We start from the raw sequence: 12,500 nt of genomic DNA on the forward strand, positions 1-12,500 counted from the left end.
GGGGCCGGCATGCTCTTTAAGAAACAGACCGTGACGCTAATTCTGTCCGCTACCACCAGGCAACAGCAGCGGCAGCAGCAGAAGCACTATCAAGGGGAGCACGAACAGATTGAGATAACACTCCCCTCTTCTGAAGGGCCTGATTCAGCTAGCAGCCAGGCAGGCACATTGGCAGGCTATCTGGGCCAAAGCTATAATAGATTCATTGTTGTAGTGTATTGAAATAAACAAATAAATAAAAACATAAATAAATAAATGACTATGACAATATCATAATAAACATTATACATATACATTATACATTATACAACATATAATTTTTTTCGAGACATGCATAATCAGGTCTTCCTTTAATTTCAATTAATCAATCGATCAAGTCAGTCAAATGACTAATCAATCAACCAATACGCAGATTAGTGGGTCTGACAAGTTAAGTTTCTCTTCTTCTTCTAGCAGCTTGACGGACAGCAGTTAAGGTCACAGTTCAAGGTCAGAGCTGAGGAGGGCTCTGTCAAACAAGCGGTGAGAGAAAGTGGCTGAGAGTGTTGGGGGGGGTGGGAGGGGGGGGGGGGGGGGCATGAGAGAGACACACGGAACCATCTGGAACATTTTCAGACATCTCAGCGACAGTCACTGCAGCCGCTTATTTATTCGGCGCCAATACAGCTCTGAGACATGCAAATGGGGAGCGCGGCGCTCCGCACCGTGCCGTCAACACACAGAAGAGCGGCAGGGAGAGGGGGGTGGGGGGGGGGGGGGGGGACAGGATGTGCGGTGCTGGGAGATTGGCGGCGGCGGCGGCGTGCTCGCTGTTCCTGAGGACTTAAATCACTCGGCAGAACAAGTGTAGCAGAAAATTGATAATTACTCCGCACACAGCTGGGCTCAGTCATCAGGTATGAAAAAGCAACACCCAGCTCAAAAACATGATCAGAGCGGAAGGAGGGGGGGATGAAAAGAGACAGAAAAGAAGGAGGAGAAGAAAGAGAAGAATGAAAAAGAAAGAGGAGAAGTGCTGCAGCGGCAGTCGGGTCGGTGAGTAAGAAGAAGAGGATTCTGGGTCGGCGAGGGCACTGAGTTTCTGAAGGGCCCCCCACTGCCCTGAAGTGCCAAGTACAGGGTGGGCTGGGGCAAAAGGGACAAGTGCCCAAAAGACAGCTCTAACAGGGTGGTGCCTACATGGGCATCTGCTGCTGCTGCCCTCTCTCTCCCTCTCTCTCCCTCTCTCTGCTCTCTCTCTCCCTCTCTCTCCTCTCTCTGCTCTCTCTCTCCCTCTCTCTGCTCTCTCTCTCCCTCTCTCTCCCTCTCTCTCCTCTTTCTCTGCTCTCTCTCTCCCTCTCTCTCTCTGCTCTCTCTCCCTCTCTCTGCTCTCTCTCTCCCTCTCTCTCCCTCTCTCTCCCTCTCTCTCTGCTCTCTCTCTCCCTCTCTCTCCCTCTCTCTCCTAAAGCCACTGGCTCTGCCTCTTCTCATTACTGCCACTCAGCATCAGTCAAGGACTGGACCCAGACCTAACGTTACAGACTGTGTGAGCCGATGGCCATGTCTGTGCCTCTGTGTGTGTGTGTGTGTGTGTGTGTGTGTGTGTGTGTGTGTGTGTGTGTGTGTGTGTGTGTGTGTGTGTGTGTGTGTCTGTGTGTGTGTGTGTGTGTGTGTGTGTGTGTGTGTTGTGTGTCTTTACCCAAGGACTGTACCCAGACCTACAGACTGTGTAAGCAATAGACTGTATAGAACTATATAGTCTACGTTGTGAGCCGATGGCCATGTCTGTGCCTGTGTGTGTGTGTGTGTGTGTGTGTGTGTGTGTGTGTGTGTGTGTGTGTGTGTGTGTGTGTGTGTGTGTGTGTGTGTGTCTTTACCTAAGGACTGGACCCAGACCTACAGACTGTGTGACCCGATGGCCATGTGTGTGTGTACGCACACACATACACACACGCACACACAGGAAAGGTGCAGTATATAGTATATGGCTCAAGCAGGAAATGAAATGTAAGTCATGCATGAGGCATTTATTTCTACATCCAATAACCATGCTTCGTTTGCAAACAATGACCCTTCATCTACTTTCAGCTTCATTTTGCTCAATAACACACTATATAACTATAACTATATAGTGTATATATTTAGAGCTCTATAACTAAAATATAGTGTATCCTTTACATGAGCTCTATAACTAAAATATACTGTATCCTATATTCGCCATGAAGAGTAGACTATACAGTAATACAGAGTATAAAAATAAAGCCGCTCACTTTATCACTGTAAGAGCTGTGCTACTGCTCATTCACACATTTTATTTCTCTCTTTTTCTTCTGCTTCGTTTTCCTTTCACTCTCTTTCAGAGCCGGGTTTTGTCCGAGCCCTTTAGAGTGAGAAATAACAGGGAATGGGGTTATTCTGTCCCAGAGCCTTTGATCCGACTCTTACTCCCCAAGCTGGTTCTCTATCTCTCTCTCTCTCTCTCTCTCTTTCTCTCTCTCTCTCTCTCTCTCTCTCTCTCTCTCTCTCCTCTCTCCCCCCCCCCCCCCCCCAGGGTTTGTTCACCTCCCACACGAGCGTTCCCCACCCTGGGGTGAGAGCGAGGTGACGATAAAGTAATCCCATCAACTCAGCGCTGATTGATCGCCTTTCTGCTCCCCACTCCAACCTCCCCCCCCCCAATGATCCAAGTTAGCCTTGCCAGCTATCGGATTGTTTCTTGTTTTTAGTGAGAAGTCGATACGCTTCCAGTCTGCAGTTTAAACTTCACTCACTCACAAAAGTGCATTTCTTTTAGAAACATGTCACACGGCAAACAAGACATACACACAAAAAAAGCAATCAAAGTTATTTAGGTGGATTGACTTTGTGGCCTATTTTTTCAATTATCTCGTTATATTATGGGACTTTTCCAAAAGTTTCGCTTGGCACTTGCACTTGGCAATCATACGGCCTGTGGAAGTGCTTTTCAACCAGGAAAGAAATCAGGATAGGGCGACACTGAGAGTAAATGAATATGAACATCTCAGCTTTTTTGGCAAGAAGGAGACGGCAGGCATGTCTGTCTCGGGCTGTTCTGATGAAAATGAAAGTGACTGTACCACATGCTGAGATGGCTCCGCTAAAGAAACCAGAAGGCTCCCAATGAAAGAGTGAAGAGTCGTGTTGGATTCGGGGACAGAGTGAAGCAGAGCGAAGATTGAGAGAGTGAGAAACAGACTGAGAAAGAGAAATGAAAGAGAGAGAGAGAGAGGGATAGAGACAGAGAGAGAAGAGGGAGAGATGGGGATAGAGTGAAGTGGATAGAGAGAGTGTGAGAAGGGGATGTCCCACTAAACAAACTGGCTCCAAAGGCCAGAGTGCAGAGTCTTGTTACATCACAGAGTGCAGAGTCATGTTTGATCCTCCTGATCTGTCATAGCAGGAAGTAGACACGATGTGAAGAGGAGAGCAAGAGGAGTGACACAGCCTGATGCTGATGTCTCATTGGACAGTGGAGTAGTGGTACAACCTAATGCTGACATCTGATTGGCCAGTGGAGTTGTGGTACAACCTAATGCTGACATCTGATTGGGCAGTGGAGTTCTGGGACAGACTGATGCTGGTGTCCCCTAGAGTTGCTCCCTAGATAGGCTGTGCAAAGACATCACTGTGTGTGTGTGTGTGTGTGTGTGTGTGTGTGTGGGTGTGTGTGTGTGTGAGTGTGTGTGTGTGTGTGTGTGTGTGTGTGTGTGTGTGTGTGGTACAAGAGGGACAAGAGGCAAGGGGTCTATTCCCCTAAGACCAGCACCCTTGGACTTCATTAAAAACTTTCAAACACTTAAACACACCACACACACACACACATATACAGTACTCCACACTCACACACAGTTTCGGCACCATGGGACAACCAGGACTGTTTGCTCTCCAGCTAAGAACATTTAGAGCACAACGGGTCCCCAAGTGGAAGCATGACTCACACACACACACACACACACACACACACACACACACACACACACACACACACACACACACACACACATGCACACACACACACAAGCGACAAGGAGAGAAAATGACTGAGAGAACCAAGTTCCACTGGGGAAAACCCACTCTTTTCCCCCTAAAACTCCACACCTCCCCACAGTCTCCAGTGTAGAGACACGTCACAATGGTCTGACTCAGTGGCGCCCCCCATCTGTAGGCAAAATCTGCACACTGAGAGTACCCCAGCAGAGGGTACCAGGGTGGGCTGTCAATGCTGTTTTAGTAAATATTTTAAAAAAAGAGCAAAAATAATAGCCTGACGAGCCATACCAGACCCACATTAAAATGTAGGGTCTGGGGACTCACCGTTCGCAGTGCTCAGTCCGAGGGGTTGTCTTTCAAATTCCCTCTGCACGCAACAGGATAGCGTTACAACTCATGAGTCCCATGCATTTTCCCTCCAGCGGAGCTAGTTGGCTAGTTCAAACTTGAGTATCTGATACTCAAGCTGATGCAACACAACAGCACAACAGGAAACAGATTCTGATCAGTTCAGGTAAGCGCTGAATGGTAACTATTTTCATATCCCCCTATATATCACAATATTACCACAACAAATACAGTGAAATATTATGATATAACTTCGGCCTCTCCCTCGTACACACCCCTGGTGTGACGATACTACTGACCCACAGCCCCGACGACCTTGGCCCTGGAAAACAGCTCCCACGGGCACTTTCACTTTGACCATAAAATGACCACATGCCTCTAATTCGATTAAATGGACATTCATCTCTTTCAAGCAGCTAGCTCCATCTTGTCTGCCCATTTAGGCTTCTTTTATGTCCGCACCAGGGCACTGCGTTGCGCTAGACTGGCCGGCACAGCGTGGTGTTGCATGCCATGGAGGCCGCTCTCGGCCCGTAAAACTTAACGAGGCGAGCCCGGGACGATAGCTGCCCATGGAGATAGATGAAGGGGTTAACAGGGCCGGTAAATCCCGCATGAAAGCAAAAACGCTCACTCGCTAGCGACTCTCTCTCTCTCTCTCTCTCTCTCTCTCTCTCGCCTTTCATTTCAACAACAAGTCATTTACTCGCTCGCTCGCTCGCTCACTCGCCCGCAATCGCCTTCTCCCCATTGAAGTGACCGCAATCCCAGTGGCAATTCAAATCATGTCGGGACACGCACGGGATGTGTTGTGATAGCGGAGCGCGAACCCGTAGCGTTGGAGACCATGAGGGCAACAACAGCATCAGCAGAGAGGCAATGCGCGCTCGTCGCGAAGGAGCCGTGGTCATCACTGGCCTACCCAGGGAGTCATCAGCAGGAGGAGAGAGAGCAGAACTCTGCTGCCATCTCGTTTGCGATAAAGCCCCTGGCTCTCGCTCACGCTCACGCTCTGGCTCTGGCTCTGGCTCTGTGTCTGTTTCTCTCTCCGTAGGCCACGTCCCACAAGGTCATTAGTCTCCCTGAGCCATAGCCTGACCGGCTAGCAGAGAAGGGTGTGAGCTAAGACAATCACAACCACTGATCCACACATCACAGCAAGGAGATGGCACGAGAACAAAGCTACACAAAAACAACAGGGGCGGTTTCCACCAGTCCAGAAGACTCACAGACTCTGCCTGATGAGGAGGTGAATTTGGCATTAGTCTCGTGGGAACTACAGTCTATTCCTTCTCCATTAACAACCTTACTCACACAAACACACACACACACACACACACACACACACACACACACACACAACCTTACACACAAACACACACACACACACAACCTTACACACACACACACACACACACACACACACACACACACACACACACACACACACACACACACAACCTTACACACAAACACACACACACACACAACCTTACACACACACACACACACACACACACACACAACCTTACACACACACACACACACACACACACACACACACACACACACACACACACACACACACACAACCTTGCACACACACACACACACACACACACACACACACACACACAACCTTACACACACACACACACAACCTTACACACACGCACACACACACACACACACACACACACACACACACACGCACACACGCACACACAAACACACACACACACACTTCAAACGCCCCCCTACAAAAACCGCACCTGAAGACAGTGGCAAAAAACACCTGCAAGCCACCGAGTAACTGCCACCTGCCACCCACCCCGTCACCCAGCCAACCACCCACTCCGTCACCCCGTCACCTACCCACCCTCCCAGCCAGCCACCCCAGTACCCTCTGCACCTTATCAGCTCCGGCACAGGCAGGAAGCCATGGAGGGCACAGACAGGGAGGAAACTCTCAGAATGACAAAGACGAGAGGAGCCGGGGGGGGGGGGGCTGAGAGACGGAGAGAGAGAGAAACAGACGGAGAGAAAGAGATAGAGAGAGTGAGAGTGAGAGGGGTAGCGGGAGAGAGAGAGAGAGAGAGAGAGAGTGAGAGGGGTAGCGGGAGAGAGAGAGAGAGAGAGAGAGGAGAGAGAAAGAGACAGAGAGAGGGGGAGAAAGAGCGAGAGAGGCAGAAAGGAAGGGAGTGAGAGAGAAAGACAGAGAGAGAAACGATACCCCGCGCTTCCCGACGGCAGCCTCGGAGTGCCTCCGACTGCTTACGGAAGACCCTCCCACTTCCACCCCCCGAATCAATTTTACATGAAGGGAAGGAGCTGTGTAATGCTAATCTATCTGCCTTAATCCTGTTGCTCGGAGATCCTTTGAAATCCACATTCTCTGCTTAATTCTGAAACAAATAAACCTTCTTTTCCTCCCTAATGAGCTTGCCCTTCAGCCTGCCATTTCAAGTCTGAGGAGTGCGCTGTTCCCCCAACACCACATTCGCGTGTGTCACTGTCTTCTGACGACAGACAAACAAACATAAGCATAACATATTCATAAATAAAACAGCTGAGGCATGACAAACTACTCCAGAAAAAAACAATTTCTCTCTATATATTACACAGCAGTATACAGGGTGCTTTAGGTTTGAACTGCTTCCTAACGTTTATCTTCCACTTCCTTGGACAAGAAAAGGTTAACGTGATGAACAGGCAAGTGAGGCATTTAAAAAAAAAAACAGTTTCTCAACCATATGTTGATAGCCTGAAGGCACAATGTGCTCCAGCTTTGAAAAGCTTTCACTATGAGTTTCCCACTTGAAAGCTTTAGTATTCATTCACAGCACCATTGAACCTCGCATGCCCATGGAGAAATCCATTATGGACCCGAGCATGGTTCGGGTATCAAACGGGCCTCAATGGCAACTGATGCCACTGAGAGGAACACTCTCCCAACGAGTCCGACTTACAATGCAATGCCAAAGAAAACGGATTTTTAATACAAGCTCACAAAGCACACAAAAGGCAGCAGCCATTGATTTTCACAGGAGTCAGGAGAATATGTTTTTCTTTTTCAAGTGGAATCACATTGCATTAAAAAAGCCCACATTTCAGAACCAGTTATGACACCACCTGTTACACAAGCTAATACTGAAGCAAAGTGTGCCGCTGGCCAATGAACTACTAACTGCAGCGAACAGGTCCCTAAACAACCTTGTGGAGAGGTGAACCAGCAGGAGGGGTAGAAGCTCTGGGTTTCTTACCTTAGGTTGAGTGCGTCGAGGAAAGGCAACTTTAGGGTCAATCTGTGAGAGAAAAGAAAAAAGAGAGACATGACTCAGCTGATGCTCGGCACATCCGTTCATCCAAACATTTTGCTACACTGCCAAATGCAGAATATTTCATACGAGACGTATTTCATAGATTTCAGAGGCAATCCAATCAAAATATACAAGAACACAATGGCTTTAGAGTTGATATATCCAAACACTGGAAAAAGGAATAGACATTTGCATCGATCAATCAGTTTCCAAATGTGTTTTGTTGTTGTTGTTGTTGTTGTTGTTGTTGTTGTTGTTTTTTGTTGTTGTCGTCTTTTGTTTAACTGTTGTTGAGGCGTGCTGTAAGAACCTTATCAATCTTGCATTCGGAACGAAGAGAAACTATTTCATGCACCACGGTCCTGCAGCCTTCCACTAAGTTTAATACAAGGCTCCTAAAAAGAAGCTTCGAACAATCTCATCCAAGCCCTGCACAGTCAAGGAGAGCACTGTAAACAGATCGAAATTGTTCTCTTGCAGAAAATGACTTTCTCGCATTGAGCGAGGCGAAAAGCTTTACATTGATGCATATTTCTTTGTATGGATTTGAAAGTTTGCCTGCAGGGCCAGAATTATGATCAGCATGGTGCCATTATAGATTCAAACACTCTTCACGTTCAACCTGCATGACTGCAATGCCTTCTAAAGAAGCACAAAAGAGAGAGAGAGAAAGAGAGAGAAAGAGACAAGAGAAAAAAAAGGATGATAAAAAAGAAGTCAGGACTGCGAGGAAGTGAAATGGACCACCGTGAGATTGGGGAGCAATTCAAGTCTGGGCGGTTACTGCCGCTACATACAGGACGATAATACAAGGATGAATTCGCTCTACTTTGGAAAATGATAATAGTCTCAGCTGCTCCCCTACGGCGAGCTGAAATGGCATGTGTGAGATGAGTGAGGAGGCCACAGCCAAGGTGGGCTGCCAGGCCGGACGGAGGGAAGTTTAGGTCATTCTGACACATCGGAGACTTGCGCACATTTGAGAAGGTGAAACACCCGAACATCACAGGAAAGGTTAGTCTGAGAGGAGGAGAGGGGTTCCATCTTGCTGAGGAGAATGTGCTAGAGAGCAGCAACACTTTTCCTCTCTTTTCCTTCAGTCTGATAAAACCATGACTGGCATTCTATTGGTTCAGGTTCAGGTGACTGGATTTTGCACCCATAGGTAAATTTGATTTGCAAATTTGACTCACCGTCCATGGAAACACAGATACCTAACGCATGCCATCCATCCTAATACCCATGGATGATGTGTGTTAAGTGCCTGCGTTGTTTTGTAATGTTGCTCAAAAAGAATGAGTTCAGTAACACCTTGGAATGTTCACCCAGTTCATAATGAATTGCATGTAATGATTTGCTTTAGCAATTAGCCTCAGGCTACACCAATTTTAACCTCAATTACTCTGTGAAAACTCGGCATATTGGTGCAGAAATACTTCTCATGCTTCAAATATTAACGTGCACATACTTTCACTCTCAGAATTAGAATTGTGTTTGCAAGACTCCATTAATTCCCATGTTGAGGTATGCACAGTAATAGAACAGAATAGAATAGAGTAGAATAGAATAAATAGAATAGAATAGGTAAGGGATAATGTATAGAACGCCGGTCATTATCGGGAAATAGGTCCCTCCACTGCGCGTCGGGGTCTGGGTCGCCCTGTCGGGACCTATTTCCCGATAATGACTGACTTTCTATACATTATCCCGCTTATTACATGGCTACTTGCCAAAACGAAACAATAAACTCCCCACAATATGACTATTTAGCCTACATACAGTAGCCTAGGCCAGGGGTTCCCAAACTTTTCCACGACAAGGCCCCCCAAATACCACTAGGTTCTGGCCAAGGACCCCCGTGATGTGTTATTAAACCCATCGACAATACTACGGCAAATGTAAAAATACATTAAGCTAATCCTAATAATTATTTTAGCCACAAGCACTTCGCGATGGAGCATACAGTGTGTAAAAATTGTATTTGGGGCTTTCTGCTATATGAGAGCTATCACTCTACTATTATTCCCAGTCATTATCATGGGAAATATAATGTTCAGATATGCCTCACATTATTATAATGGCATTGTATAACAACCCTCATAGTAGGTATATTTTACATTTTTCAAATGTATTTATTTTTTGCTTTTATTTTTCCTTCCAACTTGCTGAGGCCCCCTGGGCATCCCCTCGCGGCCCCCGGTCCCCACTTTGAAAACCACTGGCCTAGGCTATAGTCTATTTGTAACAGTTCATCATGACTTTTGCTGAGAAACAAATAGTTCGCAACAACACACGCTGAACTTGAATCAAACATTCTTTAGAACACAGCTGATCAACCGTCTGCTTTTCACTTTTGAATGAAGTTCCAGTAGTTGCGGAGTGATATGAAAGACCTGAATTAGAAGCACAGACTCCGTTGCCATTGACGATATGACTCTTTAGCCTACATAGGCTAGGTTATAGCCTATTTGTTACAGTTTCTTTAAAGTATATATTTTTGTGGGCTTTTTATGCCTTTAATTTGATAGGACAGTGGAGAATGGCAGGAAGTGAGTGGGAGAGAGAGTCGGGGTGGGATCCGGAAAGGACCACGGGGCGGGAATCGAACCCGGGTCGCCGGCGTACGGGGCAGGTACCCCAGCCAGTTGCGCCACAGCTGGGGCCTATTCGTTACCATTTCATCGTGGCTTTTGCTGAGAAACAAATAGTTCGCAAAAACACATGAGTGATATGAAAGAAGTGACTGAGAAGCACAAAACCCATTTTCCTTGACAGTGGTCTGTTATACTTAGCAATGGTCTGTTATCGAGAAATAGCAGACCACCGAACGTTGGGAAGGCCCATTCAAGTGAATGGAACATTCTTCAGCATTATGAAGAGCAGTGTAAAACAATAGAATAGAGATCATTGTTACACTGTCATCTATAGTGTAGTGAACCACTGGCCGTAAGTCAATCGATTCACAGTCTGAAACCACTTGACTTAAACTGGAATCTGCATTAATTGGTAGTTACCAATTAATGAACTAAGAATCAAATTCTGTCAGCTCACATTAACTATTTTTTCATTATGCCTCCGAATGTGAACCACTTTTCTTACAGAGTTAAGTGTACTCACACCATTATTTAACACTAATATGTAAACTCTTTCTATGTTTCATACACTTGACATTGAGAACAATCCTTTCACAAACTTTTGTACTTGCTCTATGTAAAAGGGACCCTGCTGGCCAATGAGACAGCCCTGGTGGACATTGTGGTCCCTAAGAACCACTCCGCCCCCCCTGACTCTGTACTCTACTATACTATAAATGAAGCCAAACTGACAACTCAGATTCATTGACTGTATAATCATGGCTGTCAGAGACTAAAACTACAACAAAACAAGATTTATGACTCTGACAAGCTTTCAATATGCTTCAGAAAAGACAAGTGTGATAGGAATTTCAAGCCCTAAAGGACAGGAAGTGTGCATGCCAAAGAACAGGAAGACGATTTAACGAATCTGACCCCACAGTAGCCAACATTCAAGAGTCCCCACCAGGGGAGATCTAGACAGACAAAACAAACCTGTAGCATCATTACAAACTTTAACACAGATGTCACGCATCTAAAGGAACCTGCAAATAATATATGTGGGCCTGTAAATGATTTGCGACTGTAAATGATTTCCTGCAGTCGTGTCTGACTGTTGCAGGAAAACCTGAGCGAGTCAGGGCTCCTTTCACTTTCATATGAGTCCAAATGCTGTGGAGCATAATTATCCAAGGTGCATATTCCGCATCGGCATCTTGTGTCATTTCAACTGACTAGTGTGCATTAAGCCCTCTCTCAAGATGTCTAAATACTACCCTGGAAATCCAGAGTTCTCGCGGGAGCACTATTTGAATTTGCTTAGCGAGTCATTCTGGCAATGAGCAATGATGCTCATTACTTATGTCCCTTGTATTGTTGGACACCAATCACATCGGTGTATCTGATATAGGCGAGCTAAACAAGCTAAACAAATGACAGTCATAGTGTTATCCAATTGCGTCAAAGTCCGGAATCAGTCAGTAAACATTGGTCGTATTGGTTGTATATTATCTAATTGCGTGCAGTGAGATTTTCAAATGCATGCTTGGTGCCGCCCCTCGAGTTGGGCCATTACATTATTCATGGCCAGAACCTTAATCTTTCGGATTTGGGTCTGGAATCTCTAGGCTATCTAAATCTATCTAAATACGGGTTTGAACACAAAATGAGAGGCTGAAAAAAGTGCTTAAACTTTTTTTCTTGAAAATATTTGGACGCGTTTTCTAGAACAGAGGCTCCTCTCTTACCACTTAAAAAAGCATGGCATGGGGAAACGACAGACACTGCTGAGCGGCGGCATGCATGCACAGCACAGCACAGCACAGCACAGCACAGCACAGCACAGCACAGTCTCACTGCTAAGCAGGGTGTGAAAACGTTTTCTGCGTTCACACACACATCCTGTCGTTTATCAGGTCGGTATTTATCAAATGCTGCTCTGCTCTGGCTGAACTGCAGGTAATCGACTCCACGCGTGTGCCCACCCACCCCGCTGTCCAGCCTCCAAACCCAGCAGGTCAAACAGTTATGACATGAAAGGAGGAAGGGGAGTGAGAGGGAAAAAGAAATCAGTCTAGTTTTTCTCTCTCCTTTCATCTTGTTTTAGCCTCTTGCAACAGCCTCTCCGTGGGCCCTGTCACTGTAAGGGGCTTGAGGGAGTGCAGGCCAGGAGGCAATTGCTTACATTCTTAGTTCAGATCCGGCAGCCAGATTTCATACATTATTGGTGCCTTGCGGTAAACTCCCTCGCTCTCTCTCTCTCTCTCCC

The 12,500-nt window shown here is 46.5% G+C and overlaps 1 protein-coding gene across 1 annotated transcript in view; it reads right to left on the minus strand.

Annotated features, from left to right (window-relative positions):
• Positions 1-12,500, minus strand: part of LOC121709208 (RNA-binding protein Musashi homolog 2-like) — a 258,569-nt gene that overhangs the window by 241,549 nt on the left and 4,520 nt on the right. Inside the window, 1 exon segment of the mRNA XM_042092415.1 lies at positions 7,602-7,643. Coding sequence (XP_041948349.1) covers positions 7,602-7,643 — 42 coding nt within the window.

The sequence above is a fragment of the Alosa sapidissima genome, chromosome 5 (genome assembly GCF_018492685.1).
Source record: "Alosa sapidissima isolate fAloSap1 chromosome 5, fAloSap1.pri, whole genome shotgun sequence".
NCBI lineage: Eukaryota > Metazoa > Chordata > Actinopteri > Clupeiformes > Clupeidae > Alosa > Alosa sapidissima.